Raw genomic sequence first — 19,888 nt, 5'->3', positions numbered from 1 at the left:
TTATCTATATGGTGTCATTACGTATACTTTGCTGGACATGGATATTTGTAAATAGTCTGTAGTCACTTGTTTGTTAAGCTTTGGCAGACCAAAGAAGATCCCCTGATATACACTTTGGTATATAGGTTTACAATATAGAACTCAGAGTTAATCTTGGTTCTTGTTAAAGGCAGCTGGGAATCCATCATATTGGTTGGTTGCTTTTTGCCCTTGCTTTATTTTCTTTTGCCCATGATTGCTCAGCCTGTCTTCAATGGACACTTAGCCCTTCAACACAATCTTCTGTGGGCTGGGCATGGTTTAGGCTTTGGGCTCCTGTCGGCCCTTCAGTTTCTGTTGCACAATTATGGTATCTAAGGTCCGATTCTCCCTGCTGGTGTGTCATGGCAGCTGCATCTCTGGGAGATCGGATATATTGCCAGATTGACTTTGCTGCTGCGGATGCAGGAAATAGCCCATTGTTGTCTGCTGCGTAATGTGAGGCTGCTGGAACATGCGCTGGGACTGGTTTGTCTGCATTGATTCTGGAGTCTGCATCTGCTAAGCAGAGGGAAAAGTCAGCCACAGCATTTACATGCAAAAAAACACCCTCAAATATGTTCATAAATAAATATATACACTATATATATAATAAACACAAAAACGCACCTCTAATATTGAGCTAAAAACATCAAACTGTGACTTTGATTGTAAAAAAAAAATCAATAATGACAAATATGTGCTTATCTAAAGCACATAAAGTATCCGAGATGAAATATTAATAATTCTGATATGCTGGTAATAACCATTTGACAATAGTACGTTCTGTACAAGTTCCCACAGTGCGGTTGCTGCTTTGGTCCTATTGCCTATTGCACCCAGGAAAGGAATTATCTAAGGAGTACCATTTCCACTGGATCCTTGCCATCCCTTCCCTTCCTCCCATGTAAAGCATTGGCGGTTGTGTACATCCGATATGTCTGTGATTAATGTCATTCACAGACCTATCCGATTGGCCCTGCAGCACAGCCGATGATATTTCTACTTCAGGGTCCATAGGGTATCCACAGGATACCTTGGGGTATAGGTGTGACGTCAGTCGCAGGGCACCAAAGAGTTAAGCTTTCAGCCTCCCAGGATGCACTAGGTCCCCCTCCTATACCCCGCCCCCGGGCCAAGGCACCTCAGTTTAGTTTGGTGCCCGGCCGGAGTCGGGTGCACCTGTTGGAGTGGGGGCTAGAAGAGCCCCTGAAGCTTATTCTTCATGCAGCTGTGGCTGCACAACTGGATGAACAGCATGGACAGTCAGTCCTGACGTCCATGCTGTCTTCCCTACACCCCGCCGGTACCAGAACGCCGGTACTGATCCGGGGATGCTGGTGGGCGTCTGGGGTCACAGCTAGCGGTGACCCCAGATGCTCCGGACCATGGCCGGATTCAAGGGGGACAGAGGTAAGCAGCGGGGTCCCGCGGTGGGTCCCCGCTGATCACATGGTCCTAAGTCCCCAGGCAGGGGGCTCCCTGGGGACTGGCTGCAGCGTGGAGCCAGGCGACCAACCTGCGCTTCCACTACCCCCTGGGACAGCGGACCGCAGCAGAGCGGTAGCGCTGCGGCGTCCCAGGGGTTAAATGCATGCCAGGGGAGCGCGCCTTCCCTGTCTCACAGCCGGCGCCTCCCCCGCTGCACACAGCCCTCTCTGCATGCTGCCGACTGGTCCTGTGGCAGCGCTCCTCCCCCAGGCCAGCCTCCTCTCTGCTCCTCGGCGGCCATCTTCTCCAGAACGCATGGTGAACGCTGCTGGAAGCGCTGGACGGAAGCATCGTGGTCTGGGTCCCCCCGCATACCTCTCCTCCGCTGTGGTCAGGTCTGTGTATGCAGCGCTGTGTCCTACCAGGCCCTGTGTCTGTGTAGTTGAGTGATCAGCGCTGTTAGTGCAGGAATTGTTATTTTTCTGCATTGTATGTGACTGTGCTAGCGCTGCTGCCTGTAATCTTTTCTTCTCTAAACTGTCAGCTTTATTACTGTCCCTGTTCTTTCTGCTAAAGCCCTTGCGGTGCGGTGCTGCAGGGTGGTCTCTCGCCTATTTAATACTTAATTGGTGAGAGAGGTCACATACGTGGTGCCATCATGTCTGAAAGTGATTTTCCCCTCCGGCTACAGTGTACCACGTGCAAAGTACCGTTAGCGGAGGGGGAGGGTAGCGCGGAGGGCCTTTGCCGGCAGTGTTTGTCCATGGCGCGGCCTATTACGGTTACAGCACCGGTACAGGAGCCGCCCTGGGCTTGTTTCGCTCAGGCGTTAACAGCTTTAGTGGGCCAGTTAGCTCCGCAGCCCGCGTTTACTCCGATGGGTTTGTCCCAGCAGTCTGTGGTGTCGTCACCCATGCAGGGGTTCCCACGACAATTGGTGGTACCCCACAGTCTCCCTATTTCCCCGCTCCCGGGTTCTCAGGAGCCAGCGTGGGTTAACTCCCTGACGAGTTCTGTACAGCACTTGTCGGATGTGTTGCAAGGGGAGTCTGTGATGCGGTCTCATAAAAGGCCGGTGGCGTCTCTGTCCGCTCCTTATGAGGATGACGAAGGGACGTCTGATGATGGGGAGATTCTAGATCCTTACGATCAGGAACCTCTCCATACTAAGGACGCTAATGCTAAGTCCAAAGTATATATTCCTGGACTTATTCGGGCGGTCCGCACAGCCTTGGTGATTGAGGACGAAGTTCCCCCAGCGGCTAAATCTAAGTATGCCTTTTTCAAAGATGTGAAGGGCGATGCCACAGTCTTTCCTCTTTCGGGTCAGTTGGTGGACCATTTAGAGGAGGCGTGGAAACAACCTGGCAAAAGATACCAGCCGCAGAGACGCCTGGCGGTGGCTTATCCGTTCGCGGATAATTATTTTGCGAAGTGGGAATCCCCTCCACAGGTGGATTCTCACGTGACCCGTCTTGTCCGTAGTGCCACATTGCCGATGCCATCCATGTCCTCCCTTAAGGATGCTACGGACCGCAAGGTAGAAATCTGCCTGAAGTCCGCTTATTCCCTTGCAGGGGGGGCAGCACGGCCGGCTATGGCCATTTGCTGGGTTGCCAGAGCGATGGAGCGCTGGGCGGATTCATTAGAGGCTTCTTTTGAATCCGACTGTCCGGCCGATCAGGCGGAGTTGATTGGCAATCTCCGTGATTCGGCCACCTACATCAACGAGGCGGCTCTAGACATTAGTACTCTGGTGTCTAGAATTTCTTCAGCAGCGGTAGCTGCTCGTCGCACCTTGTGGCTGCGATCCTGGAAGGCGGACGCAGATTCCAAGAAAGGTCTGGAAGCGTTGCCGTTTACCGGAGAAGTTCTCTTCGGTCCGGATCTGGATAAGATTGTGGCCACGCTGGCGGCAGCCAAATCTGCCTGTCTCCCGTCGGCCGCTGCTCCTTCTGGTTCGGGACCATCGTCCTTTCGGTCATCTAGGGCCCAGGGCAGGCCCAAACCACAGTCGTTTCCTCGACAGGCTGGCCCTAAGAAATCGGTCAAGCCCCGGAAGCAGGCATGGAGTACCAGACGTCCGGCCCCCAAGCCAGATGACAAGCCTGCGGCCTGACGGTCCGGGCCTCCCTTTGGGGGATCCCAGGGTGGGAGGCCGCCTGCTACAGTTCGCCCAGTGTTGGTCGACCACTACGACAGACACTTGGGTTCTGGAGGTGGTTTCCCACGGATACGCCCTCTCCTTCCGGCACAGACCCCCGGCTCGCTTCTTCACCACGGGTCTCCCATCAGACCGGAACAAGGCTACGGAGCTGCGGAAGGTATTGCACACTATGCTCCAGGCTGGAGTTATAGTGGCGGTTCCATTCTCCCAGAGGGGCCAGGGTTTCTATTCAAATCTATTTTTGGTACAGAAACCCAATGGGTCATATCGTCCGATTCTCAACCTCAAAGCACTCAACAAGTCTTTGCGGGTCCCGAAGTTTCGGATGGAGACCCTACGGTCCATCATTCTGGCGCTGGAACCTGGGGACTACTTGGTGTCATTGGACATACAGGACGCTTACCTGCATGTCCCTATTCTTTGGCGCCATCAACAGTTCCTCAGGTTGGCAATCAGCAGCGACCACTTCCAGTTTCGGGCGTTACCTTTTGGCCTGGCAACAGCACCACGTGTTTTCACCAAGGTGATGGCGGTCATGGCGGCTTCTCTGCGGCTGCAGGGAGTCCGCATGTTGCCGTATTTGGACGACCTGTTATTGGTGGCAGGATCTCCAGAGCTCCTGTTACGCCACTTGGACCTGACCATTGCACTGCTGCAACGGCACGGCTGGCTAATCAACTGGCAGAAGTCCACTCTAATCCCGTCTCGGAGGATTCTGCATCTTGGAGCCTTATTGGACTCGGGACAGCAAAGGATCTTCGTGACGGAGGACAAGATCTCTGCTTTACAGTCAAGGGTGCGCAGTTGTCTGCACAGCCGCCGGGTGTCCTTACACTCGGCGATGAGGTTACTGGGCTCCATGGTGTCGGTGTTCGACATGGTGGAATACGCCCAGTTTCACTCCAGACCTCTGCAGCACCTGATCCTGTCCAAGTGGAACGGGCTGACTCAGTCTCTGAAGTCCCAGACGATTGTGCTCACCCAGGAGGTTCGCCTGTCCCTTACGTGGTGGTTACAGACGACCCACCTCAACAAGGGACGTCCGTTCTGGGTTCCAAATTGGGTCCTGTTGACAACGGACGCCAGTCTTCGGGGCTGGGGAGCAGTTTCGGGTCCACACTTGTTCCAGGGCAGGTGGACGCCGACAGAAGCGGAGCTTCCAATAAATATATTGGAACTCCGTGCGGTCTTCAATGCTCTCCAGCAGGCACAGCGGTTTCTCCAGGGTCGCCCGGTGCAGGTCCAGTCGGACAACGCTACCACCGTGGCCTACATAAACAGGCAAGGAGGAACTCGCAGTCGGGCGGCTCTCGTAGAGGTCTCTCGGATCCTGGTTTGGGCGGAGCGCAATCTTCCGGCCATATCAGCGGTCTTCATCCCGGGAGTGCTCAATTGGGAGGCGGACTTTCTAAGTCGCCAGGACGTTCATCCGGGGGAGTGGTCCCTGCACCCGGACGTTTTTCAACTACTGGTGGACAGGTGGGGTCTTCCAGAAATCGACCTCATGGCGTCCCGGCACAACAACAAGTTGCCGGTGTACGGGTCTCGCACAAGAGACGAAGGGGCGTCTCTGGTGGATGCTCTGTCCGTCCGGTGGACGTTCCGGTTCGCATACCTGTTCCCTCCGGTCTCCCTTCTTCCACGGGTAATCCGGAAATTCAAACAGGAAGGAGGGACGCTCCTGTTGATAGCTCCCGCGTGGCCCAGACGGCACTGGTTCTCAGACCTTCAGGGTCTGTCCGTGGACATTCCTCTGCGGTTGCCGCTACGACCGGACCTTCTGTCTCAGGGTCCTTGCCTTCACCCGGACCTGACTCGGCTGTCTTTGACGGCGTGGCTGTTGAGATGGCCATGCTGAGGTCCCGGGGGTTTTCCAGCTCTGTGGTGCGTACCATGTTACGAGCTCGGAAACCGTCTTCCGCGAGGATATACCATCGCGTGTGGCATACGTTCTTCCAGTGGTGTCGACCGAGAGGTTATGCACCGCGGGAGTTTCGTCTGTCTCGGATTCTCGCCTTCCTGCAAGCGGGACTAGATCATGGGCTTCGCCTTGCTTCTTTGAAGGTACAGGTTTCGGCCCTATCTGTCTGGTTTCACCGTAGGATTGCTACAATCCCGGATGTGCGCACCTTTATGCAGGGTGTTCTCCGCATTCAGCCGCCCTTTGTTCCACCTGTGGCGCCTTGGGATTTGGCTGTGGTCCTGAGGGCTCTCCAAGGACCGCCGTTTGAACCACTGGGCTCAGTGGATCTTAAATGGCTAACAGCTAAGACTGTTTTCCTTCTGGCCATTGCTTCGGCCAGACGTGTTTCTGAGTTAGGGGCTCTTTCTTGTAGACCCCCTTTCTTGGTTTTTTATGGGAACAGGGCAGTGCTCCGCACTCGGCCCGAGTTTCTTCCCAAAGTTGTTTCCCAGTTTCATATTAACGAGGAAATAGTTGTTCCGGCCTTTAACTCACCGGGTCTTTCCGTGGGTGAGGCCTCTTTGGATGTTGTGCGGGCCTTAAGGACTTATGTTGACCGCACTTCTTCGTTTAGGAGGTCGGACGCTTTGTTTGTCCTCTTTGGCTTCCGTAAAAAGGGTTGGCCAGCTTCAAAGCAAACTTTGGCAGCCTGGATCCGTATGGCTATTTCTGAAGCTTATCTTCATGAAGGCTTACCGGTCCCTCCTTCTCTGAAGGCTCATTCCACTAGGTCTGTGGGTCCTTCGTGGGCAGCTCGACGTGGTGCCTCGGCAGTTCAGATCTGCAAGGCTGCTACGTGGTCTTCTGTCCATACCTTCGTGAGGTATTACAGGTTTGACACCTTCGCCTCTCAGGATGCTTCCTTCGGGCGGCGGATTCTCCTTTCTGCACAGGAGCGTCCCCACCCTTAAAGGATACTGCTTTGGGACATCCCCAAGGTATCCTGTGGATACCCTATGGACCCTGAAGTAGAAAATATGAGATATGGTAAGAACTTACCCTTGTTATCTCTATTTCTACGAAGTCCATAGGGTTCCACAGGACTCCCGCCCTGTCGCACCTGTGCTGCAGATGGGCTTTGCTCTGGTCACCGGTTTTCCGTCTCCCTCTGGTGAGAATGTGATTCTTGTATGTGTCCAGATCTTTGTTCTCTCTCTTCCTTCTCCTCCTCCGGCCTATGGCTTGGTAACTAACTGAGGTGCCTTGGCCCGGGGGCGGGGTATAGGAGGGGGACCTAGTGCATCCTGGGAGGCTGAAAGCTTAACTCTTTGGTGCCCTGCGACTGACGTCACACCTATACCCCAAGGTATCCTGTGGAACCCTATGGACTTCGTAGAAATAGAGATAACAAGGGTAAGTTCTTACCATATCTCATATTATCTACCAGGGCTGTATGGCCGACAGCTAGATATGTCTGCAACAGATGTAATTTAATATGACGTCACCAGTGGGCGGTCATATTCAAATAACTCTGCTGGCAGACATACAGTATCACCCGAATGATTGGTAAGTGTATATGCACTTAACAATCATAAGATAGGTTGGCCGAATTGTGCACCCAGCTTAAGGTGTACTGGTACAATGTACAGATGCGCCCCAGTCTGATCGCACCACAAACGTGCGCATGCATCGCGCCATGCGATTCCCCGCCCCTGCATATGGTACGCTATGGCGCGCACTGCGATCGCACCATGCATTCCTATGGTGGCGTGGGTGCGAGCGCAGTGCGCGAATCCGCTTGTAGGCGGTCGTCTCGCACCATGTATGGCGCAATTTGCCGCACCAGTGGCAAGGATGTAGCTGAGCATATCTGTAGCAGATCAAACTGGAGTAATGGTATATGTTCTATAGTTAATACATTAGCAGTCCTTAGATACTTAGATAATAAAGTAAATAATGCAGTGCCTGAGAGATTAAGCTGTAGGTCTTGATGATTTGCTTTTGCCAATTTTCCCCATGAGTTGATGAATATAGGTTTGTTTATTTTGAAATAAAAAGATGTAATGACACATTGCAATGTAGCAGGCTTTATATTGTTAGTTAAAAAGCGATCAGACAACGTGCAGAACACCATCACTAGAATCTGTGGGTTCATTCATTTTCATCACTAAATTAGCACATCTGTAAAATTATATGTGGCCAAATCCCAAGGACAGCTGATCGTTTGACCATTTACTTCCTCTCCAATTTAATTTTACATGAATTGAGAGACATTGAAGGTTGCTTTGAACTTCTCCACTGAGCAGCCAATCAACAATTAGCGTTTATCTGTTTATCTTAAATTTAGCAATGTAATCAAATGCGTAACTGGTTCTAATTGTTTCTCATTATCATCCAGTTTACATGTGATTGATAGATCTGGTAGTGCATAACTTGTATGTAATATCTGAGATGCCCGTTTCACATACAGTCTGCAAGGCATGATGGCCCTAGAAGAAAATATGCTAATGTGTGTATTACTGGCCCGACTTCCATAGAATGCATTTAGTTGTAGATAACTTATTGGTGTTCATACTGTGAGGGCACTGGACTCAACAAAACCCTAAAAATCTGGCCTGGGGAGTTGTGCCCTTGAGGAATCGGTAAATTTGATCTTCTCCATGCATCCGCCAAAAGAGAGCTCCAGAACGAGCTGACACCAGCATCTAATTGACGCCTTACCATGCTGTGCTCATGCCCTGGTGTTTTGGAGCACAAATTATACCCATCCTTAGTGAGGTCATTATCACAGATCAGTTCCCCTCTGATAACAAGAATGAGAGTGGATTAGGTATGATGCACAATGAAGGACTTAATGATTTATGCAGAGATTAATGATGGAGGATTGGGGGTAATGATGCAGGAAGGAGCGGTTCATAATGACCGATGATTGGATGGTATAATGAGGATGAGGTGGACAATGATTATGGTTATAATGATGAGCAGATGATGGGTATACTGATAGCGGCATTACAGAGATAGAAAGTTGATGGTGGTAATATGATGAGTATTGGGTGAGCAGTGATGATGTTGGGGAAGGGTGGTGAATGGGTTTGAGATGTAAGGAGCATAAATAGTGGAGAGGTACATGAATGATACAAAATCATTAAAGTGGGGGTAGAGAATGGGTATGATGTGGATTGAAGGGGATATAGAGTGTGTAAAAAGGGTTAGTTTTGTGCTAAAAGGGTGAGGGCTCCATGTGTGGTCCACTAATAGTTAGCAGATATCATATCCAATGTTCTAAAAAAATAATTGAGCCTTGATGTGACACATTATTAAGTCTATTAACCTTATAACCAACATTACGATAGCCTAGTGCTGTAATACAGTAGTGCTGTCATTCTGATCATATGGCATGACATAAAGGCATAAAGTAAGTTACCTGAAGGTAGAGGTGCTGAGGCTGGACTGCTTGCTGCTGGCAGTGGTGTAGGTGAACTGCAGTGTGGGTCTGTTGTGGAGTGAAGCTAGGCTGAGAGATCATAACTGAAGGGGTGTACGCTGGGGCTGGAGGAGCAGCTATCACTGCGCTACATGTGATTGGCTGCATTTGTAATGAGGGAGGGCCCATTTGCTGATCCTGGACATACCTGGCAAAAAAACAAAATATGTGTGACAAAAAAAGCATAAAATAGAGCTGCGGAAATATGCTTACAGGACACAAACTATACATGACTTGGACTTATAGCAGAGGTTCCCAAACGTGGTCCTCAAGGCATCCCGACAGTTAAGGTATTAAAAACATATATGGTTGAACACAGATGGTTAAATCAAATTGACAAAGGTACTAATTAAGGGCCTGATTCAGCAAGGAATGCAGTTGTTAATATGCACGCAATCGGTCGATTGTTGCGCTTTGCATATGCATCGCAGTGCGGGCACGAACTAGCAATTGCTCTGGGTACTGTGATTGCAGAGGACAGGCAGACCCAGAGCAGAGTGATTGACAGGAAATGCCGTTTGTGGGTGGTGGCGGGGGGGTCGGGCGAAGGCAGGCGTGTCAGTGTGTTTCAACCCCATTGCAGGGGCTTGCATACATTTTTCACTGTGTAGCTACAAGCAGCCATAGCACTGATTGCATGTGTAGCTGTTAGCAATTTCTGAGTAAGGTCAGGGCTTGTGCAAGTGTGCATATGGGTCCGATGTTACCGATTGTGTCGCTATGTTCCCCTAGTATACGGATGTGAGTAAGGGGAAGTGGGCGTCCTTATATCTGGCTGCGTTCGCAATGTGAATGCAAACATTTAAATAGCACCGCTGATATTAGCAACTGCAATGCGTGCGTATAAGCAGAATTGTGATCCGTAGTGAATTGGGCCCTAAGTCACCTATGGTCAAACATGGAGATCCTTAAATCCTGGACTGTTAGGGTGGCTTGAGGACCAAGTTTGGGAACCTCTGCCTTATAGCTATATTTTAAAGGCGTGGTAGACTGTATTTTCATAAATATTGGTTCAGCTCACAGAATTGCCTCACTAACAGCCAATTGTATTAGTGAACATGTTACTGTGCCACTGGTGGGTGTAGGCAATGGTTTAAAAATTTCCGTCATCAATGTCTTTGGCTTGAAACAATACGTGGATTATTACAGTCCTGCGTCAGCTGGTAGGGGATGCTGGGTACACACTACTAGCTATATTGTTTGTTGGAACGACGAATAATATATCAGTAGCAGATCGCCGGGTGTGTAACACCACATATGTCTGTGAACGACGTAGTTCACAGACCTATCAGTTCGGCCCTGCAGCACACCTGATGCATGTGTGTATGGGGTCCCACCGCCCGCTCGTACACTGGCTGCAGGGACCTCCGATACTGACATCACAACTAGGTGGGCATTTAAATGCCCACCCTGTTGTGATGTTTGGTTCATCATATCGAGCAGACTATTGGTAAGTGGTATCTAATCGGCTGCTCAGGTGGCGGGACTGCCGGGTGACCACTCTTTTAAGTGTGTACCCAGTTTTAATCACCTATTTAAATGGCGGTTACTGCGGGCATCTCATTCATGTAAATACGAGTTTAGTATTTTTCCCTTTAATTATTTGACTGGCTTCAGCACTCGCTCAGATATTACAACTGTACCTCAAATGCCTGTCCTGTGTGTAGTCAGGAGGCTGCCCTCTCTCCACATTGTCTGCTGGAATCCGCGAAGAAGCAGCAGTAGAAGGGTGAGTTTGTGAGAACAGCATAGTGTTGTTGTATAGGGGCATCACAATGTTACCATGAGTCTGTAAAGACAGAGCTGTGTGCTGTGTCTGATTTCCTCTCATTAACCTTTGATGCCGCTGTAACTGTTGCTGCTGCTTGTGTAGCTGTTGTTGCTGTTGCTTCTGCAACTGTTGCTGCTTCTGCAGCTGCTGCTGCTGTTTCTGCAAATGTTGCTGGTGCTGCTGCTGCTGTTGTAGCTGGTGCTGCAGTTGCTGCTGGTGGTGTAATTGTTGCTGCTGTACTTGGTGATGCTGGTGCTGTTGAGACTGAGGGTGTTGCTGGGGTGTCACATTCTTTTTTCATACAAAAGATAAACAAACATTAAATATAAAAATGAAAATATTTTGAATAGTACAAATACATAGTTTTAATTATAGGCGCACATTATAAATTGCATGAATGTGTATTATTTGCAATCATTCCTACCATGACATACAGTATGCTCTATTCATAGGGGTCAATCCAATTAGGTGCAAATTGCGAGGTGCGAGTTGCAGTTTTCTCTTGGAATTCGCATAGCGAATCCATTTTGCAATCCAATTAGCAACTCACACTGAATCAGTCAGACTGAGGGCCTGATTCAGACTTGGGAATAGAGGGCCTGATTCAGACCCGGTCGCAAGCGCTGAGCACTCGCAACCGGGTCGATGTTTGCCCACTGGGCATGCGCACGACGGAGCCGGCTTCATCGTGCGCATGCGCGAGACCCGGCTAGTGACGGGTGCTCCGTCGCTCCGGGTCTCGCACCAAAGGGGGCAAGCTGTCGATGGTGATTGACAGCTCGCCCCGTTTGGTAGGCGGGAAGGGGGGGTGGCTGGCCAAACGGAGGCGTTCCCGAAGGAACGCCTGCCGTTTGGGGGCGGCCCCACTGACATCACCAGTGATGTCAGTGGGAGAGCTTCCGGCTCTATTAGAGCAAGAAGCTCTCTGGGGCTTGTGGCCACGAGACCCTACCATAAGGGTCTCGTCGCAAGCCCGATGGTTGCAATGGTCTTGACAATCGCGACCATCAACCTGGCCCCTCGCAATAGCTGTGGGTGGTCACCCACAGCTATGCGAGCGCCAGGAGGCTGCACTAGAAAAAACAAAACGCCCAGATTCAGAGCGAGCGTCCGTCTCTGAATCAGGGCCAGATATCTCTCTCAACTGATCATCTTGGTGAAACCATGCTGCACTGCAGGTGGGGCAGATTTAACATGTGCAGAGAGATTTAGATTTCCAAACTGACATCTAAATTGTAGAGTAATAATAAAGCTGTGCAGTATTTGTGGGCTACATGCAAAAGCAGCCAGTATTTGCCCCACATGTAAAAAAAAAATATGTATTTACACCCCTTGCATTGCAATATGGTTTGTTCGGGTTCACAGTTGAGAGAGATATCTCACTCTATTCCCAAGTCTGAATCAGGCCCTGAATTCGAATCTTTCCGCTCGCACCTCCCTGAGGGTGAGAAATGGAAAGGAAAATCTTTATTTTAAGGTTAAAATGTTGAGACCCTGTGCTGAACCCCTTGGACACTTTCCCTAATGACTAATTAGGCAATTGGAAGTTTCCAATTAGCTTAATTAGTCCAATAATTACATGTCATTTTTTGGGTGAAAAAAATTGTCCTCAAATTATCCCAAAATCTAGTTTTTTGGTAGTTTAGGCACCCCAAATTTAATTACAACATTTTTTTAATGGAAAAATAATTGTTTATTATTTTTTTTTAGCATATTTTTTTGCAATTTTTCAGCCCTCAAAGTACCCCAAAATCACCTTTTTTCCTACTTTTTTTTGCAGTTTTCGTTTAATTCGTTGGAGATTAAATTAAAAAAGTTAGTTTTTTGTAATTTTCTTGAATTTAAAAAAAATAAATAAAATCCGCCATTTGACACCATTTCAAAACCTACAGTATCTTCCTAATGCCCACAAACAGCCTTCTATAGGGTCCAGCTAAAGAAATTACCCATTTTGGGGGGTCCAGGATGGTCTCCCCACTTTTTCATGCACTTCTCTCAAATTTCATTTGGCAGTCAGTTTGCACCCCTCTGCTGCGAGTAGTGCGAATAAAGATTTTTAATTGGATTGGAGAATTCTCGGGAGAGCGCTTCGATGCGAGGTCTGCGAGTTTCAAGAAACAAACTCGCTACTCGAAATTCGCACCTAATTGTATTGACCCCATATAATTCATTAGTGTTTAAAATATTTCATATTCCTAAATAAGGGAACCTAAAGGCTAACTCAAGCTTTAACAAATTATAAATTAAAACCTTAGCCTCTGACCTTAGAATCTAGAGTAATTTTAGGTAATCGATTAACTTATGTGGTAATAAAAATGGCTGACAGAGTTTATCAAATGCTCCCTTTTCCTCACATTAATATGTTTTTTTATGTGAAGTGCGCATGTATTTTGCGTACACGCCGCAGTGAATCTGAGAATTACACAGCAGTGGCTGTGGGCCTGACTTAGAGGTGGACGCTAGTAAAACATTGGCCGCAAGCGCCCCGATGCTTTACTTTTGCACATACGTCTGAGACGCACTGCACATGTGTCTCGATTGTTATCGCCAAGGAACGCATATTAAAATTGCATGGAGATTAATGCAATTTCAATGGGAATTCCTGAACAGTGACTGGGGGGGTAGCTAACTGGGACTGGTGTGTCAGGGGTGGATCGGTGTCGGGGACTGTGTCTACAAAACAGTTAAACTGATACCAGCGGCCATAGACCCACGGCCCAATGGTTTGCCTGATGGATCCGCAGACAGTGCGTCTATGCACGCACATCAGCGGGGATTTGAGCCGCAAAATGTGGGCATGTCATTTGGATGCCCATTGGCCACATCATTATTACCACACAGACGCAGTAGCGGATGCAACAGATGTCTCAGCCACTACTGCGTCCATCTCCGAATCAGGCCTTGTGTTCTGTAAACTCGCGGAGAGAAAATATAATAATCAGTAAGGAGTGAGAAGCCATTACACTGACTAAGCCATTGTTGGTGATGATGTGGTGGTGGAGTCTGGGCCTATACGGAAGACTGTATATGCTCGTCCACTATTATTGTAAACCCTACAGGAAAGATACATGTCAAATAGACTGTTAGAGAGTGGTTAGAAAAAATATAGGGGTTACTGTATTTTTGTATATTTAACTCCACCCCACAACTTCTCCTTTAAGATATTTGTGGGTTTCTTGCAACCCAAAGCAAGACTTTTACAATAAGCAGATGAGAGTGGATTGCTTTAAAGACACTTGCTGTGAAACCCTTCATCGTGGCTCCTCCCCCACAGTGTCATGCCCATCGATAGATAGACGTTAGGTAACTATAATGGCCCATGTAAGCCTGATTGCTGCTGCTTAAGTAATATATTGGGCAATGAAATAATATGGACTCAGTTGTAACTGGTTAGTTACCTGATTGGATGTCACATACTGGTGACTTGAGGATATTTGAGATCCACAAAAACGTTTGGAACTCATGATGGGTTGAGACTTCTTTCCCATCACCAGACCTTGCCTGGCCACTACACCCTGCTGGCGGGACACCCTCCTCGGGTCCGGATGCTGCACATTATTAAATCCCAGAGGGATTGGCTGCTGCATCAACATCTTTACAGGAGACACAACAAAATATGGTGTAAGATCTTTAGATTACGTTCATGGCAAGAGGTAGGCCTGACAAGTGTGTGGTCTGAGGCTGCAACCGAATGATGCCCCTCTCACCACTTTCACAAACAAACATAATATGTTGTCTTAGTGTGGTGTCCATTGTAAAATACAAATATCAGCACTTTAATCATCTTTATATGGATGACTAGGATGCTATCACTCAGTTAGACTTTACTGCAAGAAAATTTGCATTTTTTTTAAATTCATTCCCTATATTTTTCTGCTTCTAAACTCGGCCTCATTATAATCATGATATATTTTGTTTTTGTTCTAACATAATATAAGGTTAATATAATTGTATGTTTCCAATAAGTAACAAGAAGTCTAGTAAGGTAACTACATTTCATAAATGTAAATAGGCATTTTTAGTAAATCTTTTGTGTAACCCTGAGCCACTTTATAATATTGTTTTTTTAACTGTAAAGATACATGACGGAATTGTTGAGGGTTCTTTCTCACCCAAGATGGTTCACTTACATATATTTCCCTTCTGGGCTATTGTAACCTACCCCTTTCAGTTAATTTTCTACTTCTCCATTAAAACAGTAATACTAATGGAAAACTTACTGGTCTACCTTTGCTTGTCCATTCTGTTACTCCCTACACCTGCTCAATACACCTGTTAGAAGTAATGTAACAAATCTAATGACAGACTAGCCCAGGGGTCAGGGAACTTTTTTACCTTTTACCCCAAAATATATTTAGATACCCCCTTGATTTGAAAGGAAGGAAATCATATAGTAGTGCCCCCATAGTTATGCCCCTGTAGTAGTGCCCCCATATAATGCCCTTGTAGTAGTGCCCCCATATAACGCCCCTGTAGTAGTGCCCCCATATAATGCCCCTGTAGTAGTGCCCCCATAGTATTGGCCCTGTAGTGCCGCTTATACAAAAAAAAACAACACTTACCTTAATCCCCGCTCCTGCACCCGCCACCGTCCTGTCTGCCCGGCTGCTCCTCGGAACTATGGGAGAGACGTCATGACGTCTCTCCCATAGTGCGCATGGAGAGAGCCGGAAGCTGGAGATCGGAAGAGAACTCCAGCCTCCGGCTAACGCGGCACTGCAGGGAAGGAGCCGTGCGCCCGCTGGTAATAACATCTCAGCGGGCGTCTGGTTTAGAGCCTCCCTGCAGCACAGCCGGTCATGCATATGAATCATTCTATATTATAGAATGATTCATATGCATACCCGGCTGTCCGTCCATTACCCCCAGGAATTTCATTTTTACCCCTGTTCCCTGACCACTGGACTAGCCCCACTCTGGCAAGCTTATTATACTCATGCCTCTTTTCCCCAATAGAACTTAACTTATAAAATGTACTACCTACTTTTGAAATCATCACGTTTTCACTTAAAGTAGGCAAGTACAGTATATCCAAATACTTTCTCATACAACCATTGTTTGATCATGTTCTCATTCACACACATACATTTCCCTGTGTCTCACCAACTCCTGAGCAAAATGTAATACACATGTCATCTACATAAATAACATATTGGTGTGTATCTTCTGTATTTATTTTACCATAAAAATGTTCAAAGTACTGTATTCTTAATGATCATAGGAATATAAATGAGCAATATTTCTTTAGCATCAAGCATCTGGATAAAATAGTGTTTTATATTTGTTGTTTTGTATTCCTCTTTTTTAATTTATTTTACTTTTTCCTTGTGGTTTATCTGGTTTGGGTTTATTCTCATCAATGGTGACTTAACAGGAACAGCAAAAATCAAACAAAAAAAACAATATCTACACAAATTAGGACAAACTGCCATTGAAAAAAATCTAAAGAAATACAAAATACAAGTGTGTACATTACTATGGACAACAACTACACTGTTGTCACATTTATTTTTAGAGGGGTCATTTTGTGCTTCAGAACAGCACAAAAATTGATGAAGAAAGTACTAATGAATCCCGACCTACAAAACAGAGTTTACTGCTCTTATTTCATGGCAATCTGGCCTATACATGGGGGGGTAATACCCTTCCGTGAGATTAATCCAATTGTCTATTGTGTATTCCTAAACCTTCCCTAAAAACACATACAGTATCAAACTAAGGGGTCTATTTACTAAGCAGTATTAGGAGACAGAGTGAAAAGTGATAAGGTGCCAGCCAATCAGCTCTTAACTGTCATTTTTCAAACACAGCCTGTGAGATGACAGTTGGGAGCTGATTGGCTGGCACCTTATCACTTTTCACTCTGTCTCCTAACACTGCTTAGTAAATAGACCCCTCATAAAGGGCCCATCGGGGAGATGCAGTGATAGGGGCCCATGCTTAAAGGGTGTGCTAATCCACCAATGGGGGTGTGGTCAGCCGCCACAGTTACTTGGCTAACCATTAGCCAAATCTTGGTCTACTTTCTATAGAAGCAAACTAAGAAACAATGCTTATCAGTGGTCCTGCTCCACAATGTACTGACCCTCTAATAGAGTAACAATGTACAATTTACTTCACAGTCTGGAACATGACACCTAGAGGAGGGGGTGGGCACTCAGGCAGTGCGGCCCACTGGGGATTTCCCCTGTACCCCTGTGGGCCAGTCCAACCCTGAAGACATATATTTGTTTCTCATGGTCTCATGCTTGATACCTGCAGATTGGAATCCTGCACTAGCTGTAGTTGTTCCTTGATGACATGCAGTTCTTCCTGCTGAGTTTTTATGTCTGCTTGTAATATCCGCGTTCTTTCCTCCAGCTGCTCTTTCAGTTGGTTCACCATTCCCAGTTGGGTGGGATAAGGATACACTGGCTGCAAAGCAAATATAAAAGTATTATGCAAGGAGGAGTGAAATAATAGGCCCTGTTGTACTGTATGAAAGCTTTAGGCCATTGCTTAAAATACATTACAGTTGCCAATCCTCCATTTAACTCTATAGTCTCTGCCCTCATCACCCATATCCACTATAGATTGCAAACTCATAAAGGTCAAAACCCTGAACTTAGTCATTATGGCCTCATGCAACAGGTTTAATTATTTTATTTACTGCGCTCTACAGACAGGGCCGTAACTAGGGGTATGCAGGCTGTGCCGTCACCCAGGACACGAAGCCACGGGGGTGACACCATTTCTGCCCCTGCATCTGGCTAGCAGGGTGTCTGGAATGGCACACTGCAGACAGTATTGCTGCTTCAGTGCCGCCCGGAGTGTCCTTTGAATGCTCCGGGCACGCACCATGCAGCCTGTACAGCCGCCTAAAGCCTCCTGAGAAAGCTTCGGGCAGTACCATACTTACCAGTGCTGGTGGCCCTGCCCCCTCAGCGTGACGCTGTATAGCACTGACTACACACTAATGGGCTAACCACTGGCATTTACCTCATTTGGAGACAAAGAAAATTAACTATTTTGTTTTTTCTTTATACTACAATGAATAGTTTTTCACCAAATGTTTGCGCTATATTGTTAACATAAAAAAAGTACTGGGAAAATTTTTTTTTTTATTAAATAAATCGTATTGTTTTTTTTTCACTTCATATGTCTTTTAAAAAGAATAGTGATATTACCCCCCTTCAATTTCTCAAATCTGGGCTTTCAGTTGCACTGCACATGCACAATCTGGCAAGCCTGCCCTTGCGTACACACAACAACGGAGACTGGTGTTACTCCAGGTAATAAAGTACTATTACCACTCTGGGCCAGATGATTAACGCTCAGTTATAGCTCCAGCTGTAATATTATTTTGCTAAATATGGTTGAAGGTAATCATGTTGATAAAAATGAACCCGGTTTCCGAATAATGATAAATAGGTCCCTACAATTATAGTGAGTGGTGTGACTGAGGAAAGGATATCATTACAGGCACATTTAAAACAATTGCATTATTTCCAGAGCCAGTGATAAATCATCATAGCTTGACATGATCGAGCCTTCCTGTTACCACAGGCAACTGACCATGTCTACATGTGCCACATACTTGATGATGTGCAACTACATTAACTGATGTGTTACTATTGTATTAGTAATGTGATTAGAGCTCCTATACTGTTCAAATGAAAAAGTGGGACACACATGTGATCTGGAATGTGATACAATTCTACCCATTACTTCCTGTTAGGTACCCAGTGAGCCAATACAGCAGCAATTCATAACTTATTCTGTTCATTTGAAAATATTGTGGTTATAGAAAAAGATGCTCTGTGTATTAAGTATTTTTTAAATAATAGAGACTGTTCTGGTATGAACTAGTCCTAGATTTGATAAGTATTTAATATACATATAAAGCTTGATCCAATTAGGAGTGTAGGGGGGTGAATTGCTGCTGTAAAGACAAACAAGCTCCAGAAACGGCATGACAATTCGCCCCCCCTCGCAACCTGATCTCACCCCAGACTCGCACATTTTTGCTCGTAGCCCTAAGGGCTGCAAACAGATATGTGTGGGTTAAGAGGTATCGTAAGTGATGCATACAGCTGCAAATTACTCACAGGTGCAACTAATTCACACCTAATAGGATAGAGTTGACAGTTACTGAATGATCTGTTAGCAGTATGTGTGATTAGTGATAAAAGTGTTAGAGGAATGATAACAAAAGAAGACACTATGGGCCTCATTTATGAACAAATTTTATCATTCACAACAAGTGGTAAAACTCGTTGCATATGATAAATGGTGCTCCAGCCAATCATCTCTCAATTGTCATTATTCAAACAGATGACAGGAGCTGATTGGCTGGAGCACCATTATCATACGCAATAAGTTGTATCACTTGTTGTGAATTATAAAACTCGTTCACAAATGAGGCCCTGGGGGTGAAACTGAAGCTTTGTGGGTGTCCTATTAGAACTGCCTCAGTTATAGTAAGATGTGTGGAATCATTCCTATTAATTGGTTCATTTTTTTAACTCAGAATTTACCAAGACAGCTTGTTGTGTTGAAACTGTTTTTTGCGCAACATGATGCTGAGGAGCTAGATGTTCAGGTGGAGCTTGCGGTGGTACTACCGGCTATGGGAAAAGCAAACAGTACATTATTAATGTTAATATACAAATATAAATATAGAGGAAATCAGTGAACGTTCAACAAACTGGCTAAAAGCAGTTAAGCAGTGCAAAAACAAGAATGCTATTTATTACAGGCTGAGTTATATCTTGTTTCTCCTAGAATGCTTATTATGATGCACACATTTGCAGACAATTAATATTTAATTACAAAAATACAGTTAGAGACAAAAAAAAGTATGATTGTGATATTTCAGAAAACATCTTCCAAACAATGCAAATATATTATTTAGTTTGTTTAAGTTTAGATGCTGCCTAAACAAGATAACCGGATTCCTGCTGTATATATGGCTCATAAACGGTTGTGTTCATATCACCAAGATGGCAAATCGCACGCACAGTATAGCTATAAGCTGAATTCTGCAGAGCAGAAATGTTAAATCACTTGAGTAATGTTCAAGCACATTCTGTAGCACATGTCAAAGGCAGAGATTAGGCTCCTGAAAGAATGTAC

General features: G+C 46.4%; 1 protein-coding gene across 1 annotated transcript in view; it reads right to left on the bottom strand.

The window, feature by feature from the left end:
• Nucleotides 1–381: 381 nt before the first annotated feature.
• LOC148511650 (neuronal PAS domain-containing protein 2-like) overlaps nt 382–19,888 on the bottom strand; it is an 80,908-nt gene continuing 61,401 nt past the window's right edge. Inside the window, exons 14-19 of the mRNA XM_088482886.1 lie at nt 19,291–19,380; nt 17,030–17,188; nt 14,173–14,367; nt 10,647–11,065; nt 8,944–9,151; nt 382–537 (exon numbers count right to left, since the gene is read on the bottom strand). Coding sequence (XP_088339012.1) covers nt 382–537; nt 8,944–9,151; nt 10,647–11,065; nt 14,173–14,367; nt 17,030–17,188; nt 19,291–19,380 — 1,227 coding nt within the window. The remainder of the gene's footprint in view (nt 538–8,943; nt 9,152–10,646; nt 11,066–14,172; nt 14,368–17,029; nt 17,189–19,290; nt 19,381–19,888) is intronic.

Source organism: Taudactylus pleione, unplaced genomic scaffold (assembly GCF_031769625.1).
Source record: "Taudactylus pleione unplaced genomic scaffold, aTauple2 ptg000296l, whole genome shotgun sequence".
NCBI classification, from domain to species: Eukaryota; Metazoa; Chordata; class Amphibia; order Anura; family Myobatrachidae; genus Taudactylus; species Taudactylus pleione.
This window is presented reverse-complemented; position numbering and strand designations above follow the sequence as displayed.